General features: G+C 32.4%; 2 protein-coding genes across 2 annotated transcripts; one reads left to right on the forward strand and one right to left on the reverse strand.

The window, feature by feature from the left end:
• Positions 1-5,483: 5,483 nt before the first annotated feature.
• On the reverse strand, positions 5,484-10,831 carry LOC122594032 (multiple RNA-binding domain-containing protein 1). Its single transcript, XM_043766510.1, has 15 exons — positions 10,716-10,831; positions 10,445-10,552; positions 10,213-10,327; positions 9,405-10,096; positions 9,138-9,269; positions 8,871-8,960; positions 8,589-8,703; positions 8,155-8,478; positions 8,004-8,068; positions 7,598-7,772; positions 7,376-7,480; positions 7,199-7,300; positions 6,955-7,128; positions 6,362-6,493; positions 5,484-5,907 (listed from the first exon to the last, which is right to left on the reverse strand). Coding segments are annotated over exons 1-15 (2,466 nt in total). The 5' UTR covers positions 10,718-10,831; the 3' UTR covers positions 5,484-5,772.
• Positions 10,832-12,705: 1,874 nt separating this feature from the next.
• On the forward strand, positions 12,706-17,166 carry LOC122592968 (vacuolar protein sorting-associated protein 2 homolog 2). The gene is made up of 11 exons (XM_043765302.1): positions 12,706-12,872; positions 13,460-13,504; positions 13,885-13,919; positions 14,006-14,056; positions 14,248-14,352; positions 14,940-15,011; positions 15,855-15,926; positions 16,195-16,275; positions 16,355-16,390; positions 16,546-16,604; positions 16,933-17,166. The coding sequence occupies exons 1-11, from the start codon at positions 12,830-12,832 to the stop codon at positions 16,991-16,993; spliced, it is 660 nt and encodes a 219-aa protein (XP_043621237.1). The 5' UTR covers positions 12,706-12,829; the 3' UTR covers positions 16,994-17,166.
• The last annotated feature ends 1,339 nt before the right edge of the window (positions 17,167-18,505 follow it).

Here is an 18,505-nt window from a genome sequence, read left to right on the forward strand (position 1 = left end):
AAAACACAACAACTGGTAGGGCTTTCTTTGAATAATTATTATTAATTATTTATTTATTGTAGAAATTTATTTATTTTTTTGTAGAAATAAATATTAGTAGTATACTTTAAATAATAAAATGAAAATTAAATTTTTGTAAAAACAAACATGGGAATGAATTAAAAGAAAATGATTGAGGAAAGTGACAGTGATGGGGGACCTGAAAAGGTGGAAAATACCCAAATATATTTTCAATATCTTTTTGTTTTCGCGCGCACTATGATTTGATAACACAATTTTTTATTTAATTTAGTTAACTATTTTATTAAAAATAATAATTAGGTTAACTGTTTGATCAGTATTGTCGTAATAATACATCATATAGGATTGGTGGTGCGGAGTGCACGCTTATTTGAATTTATTATGACCTTAGGGGCGAAGCCCCTAAAGTACGGGGGTCCGGAGGCAGCGCCCCTGGGAGCGGGGTCCAAGGGGCAGAGCCCCTGGCTGGGGTCGAGCTTAGAAATTTTTTATTTCCATTAAATTGCTATAGTAAAAATCCCTCCGGAAATTAAATTTTTGGAACTTGAGGGACTAAAAATGGCAATTTCGAAACCTTGCAATAACTGTCGTTTTTGTTGATAAAACAAAATCCCGTAACACATTCTGATTATTCTTTTTTCTTCTTCTTTTCTGGTTCTTTCTCTCAAATACATACACACAGAAAATTCTTAATCTTTGATTGTATCCGGTTGAATAGTTTGGGTGAACCGTCAAATTGATTCAATCTGAAAGCGATCACATGCCTTCAAATATTGTTTATATCCGGTTATCTGTTTGTTATCTCGAATTTCCCCAACAATAAACAGTTCGACAAAATTATTGGACAAACTAAAGTCAAAGGTTACCTTTTTGTATATGCAATATTCCAGTAGTAGAAATTATACGTACTAGTTTCTAGTTAGTTACGGAGTACTTACTTAAAAATATATATGATAATTTTAAATGGAAAGGAATATTTTTTAGAAGGGTAGAAATTTTCTTTGGAAAAGGAAGCATGAGACAAAGAGAATCCAAAGGATATAAAGTAACAAGGAGACTATTTAGTGGATAAATAATACTGTATTTCATTTGTTACCATTCTTACTCGACTATGGGTTATATATATTTATTTATTTATTATTACGAGGGTAAGTACTCGCGCGTTGCGACGGTGAGATGGTGAGATGATAGGTCATAAAGTATGATAGTCAAAAGCCTTAACCGTACGGGTTCCGCCCTCGGATTTAAGAATTCGTCGAAATTATATCGAATGACAGCTTTAATGAAAGAGCATTAAATTTTAAGAACACCCATATAATTTTTATAATTTATCGATATACGGTTTGTGGGATAAAAGATTTTGAATGAATTGCAGAAGTAAATGATTTATGAAAAAGAAAGAAAAAAGATGATTGGTTGAGATTTGAGGAAAGAGAAAGGGTGTTTGGTAATATAGAATTGATAGAATGAGCATTTTAGGGAAGTAAATGTTGAAACTTAAAATTTTATACAGGGGGAATCTGCTTTATAATATAGTATAGATAAAATATTGTGTGACTCATGATACAGATTTTTATTATTTAGTTAGCTTAAAGAGAGGAAAGAAGAATAGAGATAAGAAAAGTTTTCCTTCATAATCACCTCAAAAATAAAGGGAAAACTTTTAAAACAAAAAACAACTACACTTCTCCTCCTAATCATTTTCACTCTTTCCCTTTTCACACTTTAAAAAATCTTAAGAATGCATTTTATAATTTTCACCTTTCTTCTCATTTCTTTTCCACCTTTAATAAAACTAAAAAGTAAAAACGGACTCATGTGAGGACACAAATGACTTATGGATTTTTGTGTCGACTAATCTGGATTAGGAGCATGTAAAATGTAGATTAAGGTGATGTATATAAGGAACCAAATAATTTGTTTAAAATACTAAATATTGATATAACATAATATTATATATATTATACATTAGTGTTCAGGCCCGTCCAATAAACGAGTAGTCTCAAAATATATTAATCAAAACTCAAAAATTGGAATTCAATTAAATTAAATATATACCGAATCAAATTAAAATACCTAAAAATAAAACATAAAACGATTCAAATAAGACAAAAGGTTGAAGAAGTAATGCGTAATAAACTAATCTTTTGGGGAAATTCTATCATACATATCGAAATCATACTCATTATCAAAACATAAACATATATTAATAATTAAAAAATAAAGAAGTGCATTGCATTGATGGGTAAATTTCTGCTTCATAAATCTCTATATATATTCTTAGTAAATTGATTCTTGATGACAACTTTCGATCGATTATAGACGAATTAAAAATTCACACAGTAATGGTATGATTCGAGCAACCATCAATATGACCAATATCACAACTTAATCAATACGAAAACTAAAGAAAAAACATATGAAAATTAACTTCATATAAATATTGATTTCAGTTTACCCTTTTTTGTTCTTTCAAAGTTAGTTAAATAAAAAGAGAAACAAAAAGTGTACAACATATAATTTGAAAAATACATATCAATTCATCAACAAAGTATATGAACAAGGTATATAAATAAAAAAAACCTTTTTGGTAGTCGATCGTAGGTATTTTTTTTGCCGTAAGTTTTTTTTCTTTTGTTGAGAATATGTGAGGGTTATTTCTAGGTGGTATATATAATAATAATAATAATAATAATAATAATAATAATAATAATAATAATAATAATAATAATAATAATAAAAACAACAACAACAACAACAACAACAACAACAATAATAATAATAAAGATTTTTTTATTAAAAGTCGATCATTATTTATTAAATAAATATTAAAAAAATAAAAGATTAATAAGGATGAAATATTGCACTAAAGGAAAAGGGTTAGGGGTGCCAAGTGTACTCCCAACCTTCTCTTTTAGTTATATTATAGATAAGTTATGGTTAAAAAAAATAAGTATACCTCGGAACGCGTCATTCTTTATAAAAGTGCTATTAAAGCAATACATGTAAATCTCACAATTAACGTAAACTTTACGACATATCACATCTATATAATTCAACAAGAGTTCACCATTCATAGCCTTCTTAGTTGTTCAAATAAAGGTACAAATTTGAAATCCTTAATAATTTATTGACAAATAGGAAGGAACAATAATTAAGTTGATTATCCTATAAGTTATCGTGAAGTATGCATAAATCTTTGTGTGTAACAGAAATGAACACGAATTAAAACCTCTAAGCATTTCGGTCGTGGCGTATTCATCTATGTATCATTGTACGATTGGTATTCCTTCCAAAGTCTTACCTAATACTTATTGGATTCTTCCCTAGTCAATGCAATAATCTCTATTTCCATATTAACAAAATCTTAAGAAAATGACGTATTACTGTATTACAATTTGACAAGAAAACAGACTAGCTAAACCCAAATTGATTAGCGTTGGAAACTTGGACGACATAATTACTGTATAAAATTTTGGGTTTCTAAAAGGTGTTTGTACTGCATAATTCAAACGGGTCACGTGCGGTGCGCACTTTTAAAAAGCAAAGAAAATCTTTTTTTTTTTTTTTTTTGTACCACTACCACCAAGTAATGGTACCACTACCAACAGGTAATGGCTGTGTTTGTTTGGAAATAGATATTTGAAAATGACATGACCATCAAACTATTTTGTCTACATTTTTTTTTTTTTTTGAAATTTTACTATTATTCACAAACCAATCCACAGACTAGTGGATTAGTCCAATATACCCGAATGGTTACATCAGATTAAAAGTAGACATTCTTCCCAAGTTACTATACTTCACTTCCTATATCTATACCATAAGAATCCAATAGATCGGATGTCTAGAAAGATCTTTTCTATCGAAATCCTACTATTCTCGAATCTTTGCATATCACGGGCGTTCCAGATGCACCAGCACGTGATGAAAACAATCCCATGTAGCAAGGCTTCCTTTCTTTTCTTTGCTCCCACATGAGCATGGGCTTTGAAGATGTCTTTAACTGAAAAGAAAAATAAGGGTTGGATTTTACACCATTCACTAACCTTATTCCAGATTGCCAATGCTACTTCACATGAGCAGAAAAGATGCTCCATACATACATTTGGAAAAACTTTGCATACATACATTGATAATTGATAATACTTTGCAAAACACACTTAAAAATACCACTCGTACAAATGAGGATTTGTTTTGTTTGTAACTAGGAATTTCATGTCGCTCGATGGGCGACATAAGTTTTTGAAAATATTTATGTTTATGAGTGGAGTTAAAAAAAACCATAAATTTATAGGCGACAAAAAATAATGAAAACCAAAAGTTTAAAAATACAAAAGAAATATAATAAACCAAAAAAAAATGAGAAAAAAAAATAAATACGAAAACCAAATGAAGAAGTTATAAAAAAACAAATGTTACATCTAAAAAAGATATAAAACCAAATATTTAAAAGAATATAAAAGATATATAATGCAACAAAAAAACCAAAAAGTAGAAAATTAAAAAAATATATAGGTTTTTAAAAAATTTATAACATTTTAAAAAGTTATAAAAAAAATTAAATACAGTAAAGGTAAAAAAATTTTATAAAAGTTATAAAAATAAATGAGGGGAGAGGGTTTGAACCCGTGACCTCCAACACAATAGGTGAAGAGATCAACCACTTAGTTAACTCCATGTTTTGTTTTATAATTGATAATTCTCATATTTATATTGAAAAAACTCAACCACTTAGCTAACTCCATGTTTTGTTTTATAATTGATAATTCTCATATTTATATTGAAAAGACAGGTAAAGACAAAAGACACTGTACACGTCCAACTCATTTAAAAATTTTTGGGGGAGGAAGGATTGAACCAAGGACCTCCCCTTTAGAGTGCAAGCTCTTTACCACTAAACCAAACTCAAACTTTTGCTTATATTTTATATATGTTTTATTTATGCCAAAAATGCAGATAAAGACAAAAATTACTGTTCACATCCATTTGCTTTATTATAGTAAGTAACACACTTGGAAAAACTTGATACTACAAAGACTTGATATAACCAAATAACTTGTATCATATACACAATAAGGATAAGAATTAAGAAGATAATAAGAATACCATTTAAAAACATTTCAAAGCCCTGCACGTACTCTAAACTACAAGATATAGACCATAAGCCGTTACAAGTGAATCAGGAAAAAATCCACAAACTTGTCACTCCTAAGAGTCGAACCCAAGACCTGGAAAAAACCAAGGATGCATCTACCAGTTGAGATGACCTCATTTGCCAAATTTTCTTCTAATGTATGTATGTTACATAATAAATGTACAGTATCAACTTGGATAACAAAAATGATTAATGACAAAAATTGATTTTCATTTAATTATCAAATACTCGTAGTACTTTTCATATAAATTAGTTTGTCAATCCAAACCACTAGCCACAAACTGAAATTAACACAACTACCAGATTTAATGCTAATAAAGTTAAGGTACGGAGAACATTGATTTATACTCTCATAATAACTTAAGATATGATCCAAAAAAAAAAAAAAGAAACACGCTACACACAATGATAGTGTTGTTTATGCTCTTTCAGGCTTATAGCATAGAAAATAAAAAAATTTCACAAAAAGAAAAATGGAAGCAAAACTGACACTGATTTTCTGTGTAAGATCCTACAAAACTCACCTTTACTGAAGAGCCACGTATTTCAGGCTCTTGGCAGTAAGCACCGACATCTCTTTTTCCAAGTTGATCCTATATATCAAGTTGTTTTCTCTTTAGAGAGAGTTTGCTTTGGTTTTGAAAACCTGTGCTCTCGTCAACAAATTGAGCAGCAGTTCGAGCCCGTAGCTCTTCTAAACTCTCTCCTTCCTTTGCTCTCTCTAGAACCTGCAAGTGATTGAGTTAGTCAGACCTGCTGTGGTAGAGTTCAGACTTTATAACGTAGACCTCACAGATAGAACTGGGCCCCGTCCTAGGCACTCATCCGTTTCAAGCAAAATTGCGATGTTAACTTTGCACATGGTTCAAAAAATCAAATCAATCACTTGTTACTTACCCGAAGCTATTTTGTGGGGTCTCCCAATTTTAAAACAACGATCTTCCCCTGCTTTGATCAACCAACCCTACCACCAAACAGTTCCCTTTTCTCCCATGTAATATATAAATCAACAGACAATCTACACAATCTTTCTCTTCAATTATGCCGACACATTCCGTGAGAACCATGGCTATATACAACTAAGATGTTGAAATTTCCATGCCACACACTCGCAGAGGGCCCATGTGATTATTGTAATAAAAGCCTTCCAAAAAAATGGTAATACAAGGGAAGAAGCATTACCAGATGGCGACCATACAAATGAGTGTTTGATAAAGATTGGAGGGCATTCTTCGTCTCTTGCTTGGTTACATACTCCACAAAAGCAAATCCTCTATGCTTCCCGAACCTTGTTGGAAGCCTCAAACTCTTAACCTGGAAACACATAAAAATGTTCTATAAGCGTATTTGACAAAAGAAAGTAGTCGACAAAGTCAAATGCTTTGAAATGGTCACACAACCAAACATTCATAGAGCAGCAATAATTATATACAGTAATAAGTGCTTAAGGATCTCTTCACACTTTTTGGTCTTTAGGATGTGAACTAATTGTTTTTACTTGAAAAATTTCCGTACTGACCACTTGTATGTTACATTTTTCATCAAACAATGCATAATTATTTTAATATCTTAAGCACACTTGATACCTTTCAAGTTCTAAAATTGAGCACTTATTATATGTTTTCATAAGTTAATATTACGATTTGCTAGGCTTTAAAGTTTTAAGGTGGGCTATTAGTAATTTGCAGATTACTCAAACAGTATTCTAATTTTTAGTATAATACACTTGTAAAGCATGACCAGGGGCACACTATTAAACTGTCTAGCGCATTTACCTGGCCAAATGGGCTGAACAGTTGCCGCAACTCTTTCTCTGTAGCCTCAAAAGCAACATTTCTTACAATCAACTTTGTTGAGCTTTGATCTTCGCCCACCTTCTCTTTTACTTTGTCATTGTTCTTAACGTGGCACAATTGTAATATGAGAGCATGCCCATCTAAAACCGTTCCCTGAAATGATGCATTCAAGTATGTTAGTATCAAATCTACAAATATCTGGATACAACATTATACATCATACCTGTAGATTCTTGCAAACATGTACAGCGGTATCCACAGAATCAAACTCCAAAAATCCAAAACCCATCGAGACGTTTTTCCCATTTTTCAAGTGTTTCTTTATCTGCAAAAAGACAAGCAGATAAGCAATATAAAGCAATATATTCAAAGTAGGTTGTTAAGAGCCAAAAAAATATACCCTGACGCTACGGAGTTTTCCTTCCTTCACGTGCTCAACAAAATGCTTCTTCAAACTCTCGTCATTGGTTTTAAAATTCAAGTTCTTGACAAAAAGCGACCGGGACTGATAAGATCATCAAGAGCAGATTTTAGAATTTTGAAGGCAACAAGTTACATTGAAATTGAAAAAAACAAATAGATCCTGGATCATTCATTTATATATCAAATGGCTACAACAGACCTCAACTCGTTCAGTATCAATATCAGACTCTGTAGTTCCTTCCAACTCTCGCTCTAGTAATGCACGTTTTGTCTCGTGTTGCCCCACAGCAGGAAGTTCATCTTCCTCGGTTACACCCCTTGGATCTTCACTAAGAATGTCACTAGGTGCCCACTCCAAATACAATGGAGCATCTCTAGATTTTAAATAAAGGAATATAAGTTTTAATAGCTCTAAATATGCATAGATTTTTGTAGTTGATGGAGATCAGGAGATGTATAATATATCATCATGAATACAGTTAGAAGCAACATTATGTGAAACATATATAGTATTCCTTATTCTTCTTTAAATATTCATTCATCACATGACAAGAGCTAGTATAATTATGAGTTCCTAGACCTATTGCTAATAAGCAAGAACTTACTTGTACCGCTTGTATGCCAAATTTTTAAGTGCTGCACGAGCTTCGCCAGGTTCAAGAAAAACAACCTGATGGTTGACAACATTAACTAATGAGTGATTTAAATAGTTCATTAAGCAAAATGTGAACAGATAATAGATCCTAAACAACATACCAAACCCAGAGTTCTGGTTGAAGGAAGGATAACTTTGTCAATACTTCCAAATTTTCCAAACATGGTAGCTAGTTCACTTTCAGAAGAACCATAGGGGAGATTTTTAACAAGTATAACATGATTGCTTCTTTTAACACCCTCTGTTTTTTGACTGGCAAAATTTTCCAAGGAAGTCACGTTAACACCAGCGTTTGCTAAAGCCTTTTTTGTCTTTGCTATCACTTGAGTTTCAGCCAATGCGATACGTACAGCTACATCTGAGGCTTCACGGTCAAGTAGTTCACTTTTACTTGTACCAAATTCCCTCGCAATATTTTCAACAACCTATTATAAAAAATTTTTTAAAAAAAACAAAGGATGTGAAACATGAACAACAAAATATATAGTTTGAAATCTTAAACTTCAAGATAATTTATGAAAATCCAGGATCATACTGTATCTGGTCTCATATATAAAGTGTTCCATGATCTTGTATCTCCATCAATTTCAGATTTTTTCCTTTTGTCTTCTCTCTGTTGCTTAAACGTCTTTGAGTGATCGGCCAAATCACTGATCCATTAAATATAATTTGACAAATTAAAGGAATTGAAAAAGGCAGTGGGCACACTAGTTGGTCTAAATTTCCTCCCCAGGCACTCGATGTTCACCACAGAATAAAATATTTTAAACAGTTCACTAAATTAAGAAAACGATAAATTGAATCGACGGATGCTTACTCCTTTTTTACAGGAACAATTTTCTGCTTTGCTGGCATAATGTGCAAGAGTCTGCCTTGGAAAATAGAATTATCAAGATCTTCCAGAGCTCTGTACAAATCAGCTTTTTACAGTTACAAAGAAAACCCATACACGATAAAAACAAACCAAGTGGTATTTGAAAACTTGTAACTTTATAAGCATGCCATCTAATCACAATTATGTTCATGAAACAAGCGATGCAGACTTTAAAAATAGAAACTATAGGGTAGAAGAATAAATAGAAACCTGGCTGCAGATTTAGGGAGTGCATAGAGAATGTAAGCGATTCCCTTTGATCGCTTTGTCTCTCTATCAACCACCAGATGGACTTGAGATACGTTGCCAAACTTGCTAAAGTGCTCCCGCAAATCATCTTCCCTGTTGTTCATTTCAAATCATCAAGCAATTAAAGTCGCAGGGATCACACACTAGGTAATATTCTCAACTAAATTTAACAGCACAACAATCCAATCATTTCAAAAGTGGATAAATTTAATCAGATACGAAACATACGTAGCAGTATATGGCAGATTACGAACAAAAAGACGACCAGTTTGTAGAACAGCATCTTCATCTTCTAAACTTGATGATGGTTCATCTACATCATCTGTCTCGTTAGGTTTTTCAGTTAAATCTGCAGTCTCTTCATCTTCTATTTCAGAAAGGATGTCATGGTGTTTCTTGGTAATTTCATCATCCTTCTCTGACTCCTCTACATCCCCTTCATCGTCATTATCATCGTCAGAATCTGAGTCTGACCAATCTTTCTTTACCCTGCTTTTAAAGTAATCCATATCAGACACAGCTTTTTCTTGTTCCGCACTAATTTCCATCTTATCTGCTTGATCGTCTGAAACACCATCAGCTTCATCACCAGTTTCAATTAACTTAGCAGATTTTGAAATCTTTTTCTTTTTGCCTTCCCCGTCTACTTTAGCTTGCTTTTTACCATCTTTTCCTTGGGGGGCTTCCAGCATATCATTCGACCATAACTTTGACTTCGTACGTGGTTTCATGAGTTGCATAAACTCCTGGAACTGAAGGTCCTCATTCTCCGCATCATCATCCTTCACCTCTGCTTTACCTTTTCGACTTAAACTAACGGATTCTTTTTTCTCCACGGTTGACTTGTCTTTCTGTAGTTTCTTAAGAGTATGGCGGCTCCATGGACGTGCCATTTCTGGATCACCCACTTTCCGAGCAATCTATATATCCAATAAAGTCTGTTAATTTAAGAATGTTATAGATCACCCATGACAAATTTGCAGCTAAAAATAGACGCGGAAAAAACATAAATTGTGAAAGAAAAAAAAAAGTACACCTCACAAGTAATCCTGTAAGTATCCATATAAGATCCATTAAAGAACTTAAGAGCTTCGGCAGCTTCTTCATCGCTCCGAAATCCAATAAAACCAAACTGTCTGCTCTTACCATCACTGAAAGAACATCAACCCCCAAACTGTTACCCAACAAGACTCGTAACATCATACGTAAATAAAACATTCAACATATATATATATATATATAACTGAAAGAGACAGTGGGCTGGGTACCTGGTTCGCATAAGCTTAGCATCAGTAACTTCTCCTTTCTGCGAAAAATAATCGCGAAGGCGGTCCTCGTTGGCATGCTTTGGCAGATTTTTTACACATATTCGAGACCTTCCTTGGCAGAAATCAATTTAAAAACTAAAATTATGCAACTTCAAACATACTGCTTAAAAGAAGATTGAGCGTATCTAAATCAAATAAAAAATAATAATAATCAAACTTAAAGCAACGGAAACTAATTATCATTATTAATGATATGTATACTTATACTTACATAATAATAATTATGTAAAAGGTCTGGTCTCGGTGATGAATGAACAGGCTTTCTTTCTGGAAGTAAAACCCTAATTTTGGGTTTTCTATAGTTTCTACAGTACTTCTTTTTATTTCTAATTCTTCACTTTTTATTTTTATTTTTATGTACATATATATAATAAAAAAAAAAAACAAACAAGTATATTTAATGTCCGTTATTTTATTTTATGTGGGCTTATTATTTTTGACTAGGCCGGACTTATTATTTAGAAGTTAGAACTATTCACTTACGGCCCAGCATAACTACAATTATGCCATGGCCTTTTAGTTTTATTGATCCAAGTTTATTTATATTAGCATGTTATCAAAACCCATAATGATAGTGGTAGCATCGAGATGTGTATGACTGACTGGTGGTGGCAATGGTGGTCACGGCGAGATGTGTGTAGAGTTTGTTTTAGTAATGAGGTATTTTAACTATGAGAAAAACCAATATGCTGCTAAAAGCATGGATCTTCTATGTTTCCCTCTCACAAACTTCCCCCATGAAAATCACATGTGTAAATACAAAATCATCATTTCTCACAAACTTCTGAAAGTAGGCTGGTTATAAAATCATAGTTGTTAACCCCTTTTAAGTATTTAGAGAATGAGAATAAAAGTGTAATATGTAAGAGGAATATTTTGAACCTTTCAAATTTTAACTTTAAAACATATCAAAATTTAAAAAAAATCAAAATCCTCTATCATGTATTATATATCGAAGAGTCATGCGAAGTTGCAATACTAAAATTGCATTTTTTTTAGGTGAGATAATTGTATTATAATCATTATGATTATCATTGTGTATATATAATAACAACCTTTTTTCATTTTATAGAAATTTTGAGGACTTTAAAATTAAGCATTATATCGTATATGAATAACTTCATTCACATGTAAGACATAAACAGATTGAATTTTAACAACCAAATCCGGTTAAACCAACCCAAAACAAACCAAATTGAACAATTCGACTATTTGTTTGTTTGGGTAGAGGAAATCAGTATGCATTCGACTATTGAAGCCAAAAGAGGGAAATAGACGTTGAAAAGTATTTATTGTTTCCATGAATTATTTTTAACCATTGGAGAGTTTCTAGTTTTTTGTTGTTAGTGCATTAGCTTGTTTTAGTATAATGCGATTTTTGTTGTAAAATGGAGATTTGGAATATGAAAAGGAATGAGGTTGAAGAAAGCTAATATGAGTGGGTGTAGCCATGTGAGTCTATTTGTTTTTTTCTTTTTTCTTTTTTAACTTAAGATTATTTTACATTTAAACCTTAAATTCTTTAAATCTTTATAACTAACAAAATAAAGTTTAAGATATTTTATGTAATAATTTTTGTTGTTGTTATGTTTGGCATTAAGGTACCATTGCCACTAAATTAGTAGTTTAGAGTAAGTTTCAGATCATTTTAACATGTTAAGGTGTTTATATACTTAGACTATCTAGAGTGAAACTTTAATCATAAGCCTCTCTATAAAGCGTATAACAACATGTGACATATGGATCAAGGAGTTTTACAACCTTTAGTTGAAGTCAGAGGTTATGTTTTAAAGGTCATTTTTATTATTAATAAAAAACTTGTTAATAAGGTGGCATATTAAAAAACTATTTAAAAAAAGATAAAATTGCATGTTAGTCCGTATTTGCTAATGGGCATTTAAATTGAAACGCAATACTCATTTTATCACTTCAGGACGCCCCTAAAAACGAGTTATGGGCGTTCTGAATTGAAAAGGTAACAAATAACTCCAAATTCCGCTTAAGTCATGGGTCTGCCCTAACAAGTAACAAAACAAAATGTTAGCATTTCAAAAAGAATAAACAACAGGGGCCATGAATAATGAGAAAAGGTGACCACAAACGAAAAAAAAAAAAGATGAGGGCATTATAGTAACTTGACACTACTATAACGGCTATATGTACACTCCTTGTCCTTGCCGACCCTGTTAAAGTAAGTAGTCCACCACTTTCCATAAACATTTTTCTTTTTTAAATATCTGGAAAAAAAAAACAAGAAAGTGTAAAAAAACACAAACACACATACCAGTAGTTCCCAGATCTGTTTGCTGACGACAGACAGACATCATGAAAGCCATAAACCTCTTCAAGAAGAAAACAACACCCAAAGGTTCCACCTTTTTCTTGTTTATTTTCTCTTCCTAAATGCACACTAATTAATTGGTAATTAGTGTATGGTAGTATGCTGATGTTGTTATTCTGAGTGTTTAAAGTTCAAACCTTTGTTTCCAAATTTATTTGCTATTAAAAATTCAACACTTTCTTTTTTTGTGACCCAATTTTATCATAAATACTTACAGGACCTTTCCTTTCCATATATATATATATATATATATATATTTTAATATTATTTATCATATATATGTTTGTAGTAGTTGATTATTATTTTGAAACAATTCAATTGATTGTTAAGATATATACATTTTATCCAATTCAAGATTGTCTTGATTTGTGTTTTTTAGACAGTAAAGTAGTTCATCCATAGTGGCCATTTTTTTTTCTCTTTCATAAATGGTTTTAAGTGAGTATACATTTTGCTCAATTTCTCTTCAAAATTTTTGAAACCCTAATTGAACATTCTTTTAAATGTTTGGAATTAGTGAATGGTAAGTGTAGAATTGTGGATGTCGGATTTTTTTGTGAGTGGTAATTTTACATTTTAGTCGGTGGATTTATTCTTTTTGTATTAACCTACAGATGCGTTGAGGGAGAGCAAAAGAGATATGGCTGTCGCCACACGGGGTAAACTTTGGTTTCTTCTATTTGTTTGTCTTGACAAAAGTCTAATTCTTCTATTATCGAAGCGTTGTTATATAACTTGATGGGCATGGGGGGCGGTCGGTCTGGCGTTGGCCTTTTGGGGGTTCTGAAATTTCTAATCAAGATTTTATAGATAGGATCAATTTCTGTCAGTAAATCAATGTAGTTACTACATTTGGTTTGAAATTACGAATAATAGTATGTTTATAGGTGTACAAAATGTAGTTAATTTACCTTAAATATCACTCTACTGTGACCATTTTTTATTACAATGTTTATTGGTACAGGGTCTAACATAATATTAAATTTTCAAATGTAAAATAATTTCTCTCTTGCTTAAGCTTTGATGTGGTGCAATGCAGGTATTGAACGTGAAATAGCATCCTTACAGATGGAGGTGTGTTATAATATCCGGGTTTATACTATTGTGCTTCTGATTTTCTTTCATCTTTAATGAGTTCACAACATAAATTTGATTTTCAGGAGAGGAAATTAGTGGCTGAAATTAAAAAAACAGCCAAGACTGGAAACGAGGTTAGTCCATTTATTAGATCTAGCAGGTCTGTATATTTACATGTACACATATGCATATATTCGCACAAAGGATTGATGTTTCCAAATTCTATGAGGTTTTTGCTTATTTTACAATTAATTGTTATAACAATAACTTCTAGTGACTGAACAAGGTCTATACATAATACTTGAAATTCGTTTTGTTAAATCAGGCTGCCACCAAGATATTAGCTCGCCAGCTTGTGCGCCTTCGACAACAAATAACAAATTTGCAGGGGAGCCGTGCACAGATCAGAGGCGTAGCAACTCATACACAGGTGTGTATGAATACATAATCTGTTGGGACGTTTGCCAACATAATCATCACCAATGTTATAAACTTACACTGTATTATATTTTAAACTTAAGAGTGTTGAGATTTGTGTTTAAAACATCATGCCCTTTTTCAAGTTTGCAATACTCGTTTTTTATGTTCTAATGAACAAGTTCTCCTAACTAAATTTGAGAGACTTGGTTATTCAACTCTTATTACCTTAATAACTGATAATTGTGACTTGAATAGACGTTTTTCATAATCAAATTCCTCCTATTATACAGTACGTTTTTCAGTTTTGCCACAAAAATGTATCATTTGGTTATCAAATAGAAATTGCCAGATATTAAACAACTGATTATTTTACACCTTTAAACAGGATGTTTTATAACCAGTCAACTGATAAATTCTGACTATTCAATATCAAGCAACAGAAAAGATCTAAGTTACTACCAGAAAAGATCTAAATTACATTGATGTCTCTATATATCATTAATGATTCCATGTTCATTTTTCAACATCCATGAAAACAATTACTCCATGGATTCATATATGGTTGCTAGATTTACCCTGCTGTGTTTTCTTTGGCAGACTCTGTATGCGAACACTTCGATTTCTACTGGAATGAAGGGTGCAACAAAGGCAATGGTTGCTATGAACAAGGTACAATTAGTAACTCAGTGCTTGAGATTTAGCCACAACAAAGTAGCTTATAGGTGGCAAAATGGGCAGGTTCGATAGCTATGTAGGTGGCAAAATGGGCGGGTTAGATAGCGGGTCAAGTTGGTTTGTGTTCAGTTGACTTTCCAATTCTTTCTCTTTTTTGGAATTTGATATTGTTAACACAATATGTGACAAAATGGGATGGTTTGTGACAATTGGTAACAGGTCAAAAAGGCTAACATTGAGGATGGGTCAACAATCGACATGCGTGGTTGGTTGACCCATTAACACTTCATTTTATTACTAGTTTTTGAATGTCATAAATGGTTTTTATATAAATTTAATTATGGTAAATCAGTATTGTTAAATGATGATCCAGGTTTTTTGATAGACTAATGCAAGTAATTAATTCGGGCAATCATTAAACGGTTGAAGCTCTTTGTAATGATTTTCAACTTTACATGTTTGTCCTAATTGTTCCATCTTCACACATAAACAGGTAAAAGTTACCCCATTTATTTTATAGCTGGCATAATTTAAGCAAGCTGAGTATGTCATGCAAACCAAATATAGATCGAATTTGGTTTTGTTTGGAACCGCCTAAATGGTTGAAAGTCACCCACCTAGGTCTATTTTTAAAGCATAGAACCTCCTAATTTGTTTTATTCACAGGTTTAGAATATGACCTGTTTTTAACTTGTTAACCCATCTTACCTTCCTAACCCCTTGCTAAGATGATGTTAGTTGACCACCAGGACCAGGAATCCTCCTTGAATCTTATATTTTCAAAAATGTGTTATTTTTATCCATGTTTTTGGAAATGATCTTTAACTTTGTTTCCAGGAAATGGCCCCTGCTAAACAGATTAAAGTAATTAAAAGCTTCCAGAAGGAGTCTGCTCAGCTGGATATGACGGTAAGTTTATTAGATATCTGCGTTTACATTTTGAAACTGGATATCTGGTATTGCAACTTGAAGTGGCAATAAAACACCTAACAAGAGAGATTTATAGTTCGATTTAATAAACAACTCCTTACTTTTGTCACAAAATGTCTCTTGGTTCTTTCATCCATTAGTTTATTATATATCCAGAAATTGCTAAACACTTGAAGATCTGGTTTATATCTGATTTTGTGCAACTTCAAACAACATAATTTGCAACTTAGTGTTTACTTATTTGCAGATTGAGATGATGTCCGAGTCCATTGATGAAACTTTAGACAAAGACGAGGCTGAAGAGGAAACCGAGGAGCTTACAAACCAGGTAGACATAATGCACTCTGTTTTCAGTTTTTAATAATCATCATAGGATAAAAAAACCTAACAATTGGGTCCACTTGTAGGTGCTTGACGAGATTGGCGTAGGCGTTGCATCACAGGTTGGTTTTTATATGACGTGTTATTTTACTGTTAGAAGTAGAGACACTACGTGATTATGTATAAGATAAAGAAATTTCCTCCCAGCCCCTAAGCTTGCTTTTTTGGGGTTTTTGAGTGCCGAGACAGCTTTTTAACTAACTTCTTTATATTACAGTTATCTTCAGCGCCAAAAGGTCGACTTGGACCCAAGAAAGTTGAAAACGCTGCTCCCAGGTATGCCAACTATTAGCTATAAGGGAAGTCAATAACACTTACCATATCCACCTTTACTTGCAATAATGCACGAAGAACAACTTAATAAATATAGAAAAAATTATGATCGACTGAAAAGGCGAAAAAAGCACTCTAGTGCGCAAGAGTTTGCTACATGAAAGTCACTAAATTTTTTGATCTGTTGAAACTGAAACTGTATTTGACACTTCATTTCCACACAACCAAACATTGTGTAAAAATGAATGAAAGCACCCGAGTAACCAATATTAGTCCAGCCCTTGCAAAACCAGACCACAATAAGTGATTTTTGTATTTATGAAATTTGCAGTTCTGTGTCGAATGATGTTGATGATCTTGAAAAGAGACTTGCCTCTCTTCGACGCATATGATCCAGAAGCATTGCATACATGAGAGCTCTAGTTTGGTGAGGATCCGAAGTCTTAGTTTCAATGTATAGGTTATTTTGTATCGTCTACATACTGTTATTATAATGAACATCAAAATATATTATCCTTTTCTAGATTGTGACCTATGAGCTATATATGCATATTACATTCTGTCATTCTCCACATCCACTTATCTACATATCCATTTTGGTTTTAAATAGATATGACCTGCAAAAGTAGACTCCCTGACATTAGAAATTGATTGTCTGTCACTTGAACCGAAATCAGAACCTTTGGAAAATGGTGGCTGAACCAATTTACTGTTTTTGGTATATAAATAGTTAACGCATTATGTTGATGTCTTAATGCACATTATATATGAAAGGCAACAAATCTTATTTTCTCATTATGTTGAAGTTTTATTACACATTATATATTCAAGTTTTCTCTCTTGTGATCAGTATACAAATTATTGATGGACTTATATAACCTTAGTCTTGTGATCTTATTTCACCTTATGTTATGTTGATATTGATTGAGCACCAACGTGAAAATCATAACTCGATTGCAGCGAAAAACTAATGCTATATTGGCACGAGGAATTTACATATATTGTACAATCGCTTTATACTCACCAGGAAACAGGACCCTCCTCTGACCTACGCGTGACACTCCCATAATGCACGGTGGTGAACACTCCTTGCGGTTGTACGCATGGCCAAATGAACACTTCCCTATAAACCACCGTCTTCTAACAACAAATTGGCGGCTGTGTTTATATTTGCCCCACACTAACTTCGGTTTTTTTCAAGTAAACATCAATTATATAAATTTCGGTTAAAATAAAATAAAGAGTTAATTACACAAATCAACTGTGTTTTATTAATTATTAAAGGTTAGATCCTTACTTTTCAAAAAATATGATTTTGATCTCCGATATTTTAATCTCCGTTCATACTTTTCGTCCAAAAATCAACAACTTTGGTCAAAAAGTTAATGCTTTTGGACCAGAATTGTTGATATTACTTCAAAATCACTAAATCAGATACTAAAACCTTAACTTATGAAATGTAACAATAAAACTTGTAATTTATGACAAACCACAATAACGAAATTTGTAATTAACTCTAAAGAAATAAAGTAAATTTTTTTTATTTGTGCATTATTTTTGATATCTCATGGGCGAAGGTGTAATGTCAACTTGCTAAAAAACTAGCAAATTTTGGCAGGTAAAAGACCAATAAAAACATGTCATGTGACCTTTAAAAATTTTACCAAAAGTTGTTAAATTTAAAGGTTTAGTTGAAGGTCTCAACTTCGAGACACGGGAAAGACATTTCAAGGAATTTCACAAATAAAGTCCTCCAGTGAATCAGAATTGAGTCATGCGGAGGGACAAAGTTTTATTTCAATTAAATATAGTGCATTTGACGGTTTAGTTGGGGTTTCTCCTCCTACTAGGTATTGAGGGTAAGGGACTCTCTAGCGCTGACCCGATTAAAACGAGATCTCATG

Source organism: Erigeron canadensis, chromosome 3, assembly GCF_010389155.1.
Source record: "Erigeron canadensis isolate Cc75 chromosome 3, C_canadensis_v1, whole genome shotgun sequence".
NCBI classification, from domain to species: domain Eukaryota; kingdom Viridiplantae; phylum Streptophyta; class Magnoliopsida; order Asterales; family Asteraceae; genus Erigeron; species Erigeron canadensis.

Excerpts from the sequence above, each read along its gene's own strand:
- LOC122592968 (XM_043765302.1), top strand. The coding sequence starts at position 12,830 with ATGAAAGCCATAAACCTCTTCAAGAAGAAAACAACACCCAAAG. Across the intron at positions 13,505-13,884 it reads TATGGCTGTCGCCACACGGG|GTATTGAACGTGAAATAGCA; the intron begins GTAAACTTTGGT and ends GGTGCAATGCAG. Across the intron at positions 16,391-16,545 it reads GCGTAGGCGTTGCATCACAG|TTATCTTCAGCGCCAAAAGG; the intron begins GTTGGTTTTTAT and ends TTTATATTACAG.
- LOC122594032 (XM_043766510.1), bottom strand. Across the intron at positions 8,479-8,588 it reads TATATATGAGACCAGATACA|GTTGTTGAAAATATTGCGAG; the intron begins GTATGATCCTGG and ends TTTTTATAATAG. Across the intron at positions 7,773-8,003 it reads TTGGCATACAAGCGGTACAA|AGATGCTCCATTGTATTTGG; the intron begins GTAAGTTCTTGC and ends TTTAAAATCTAG.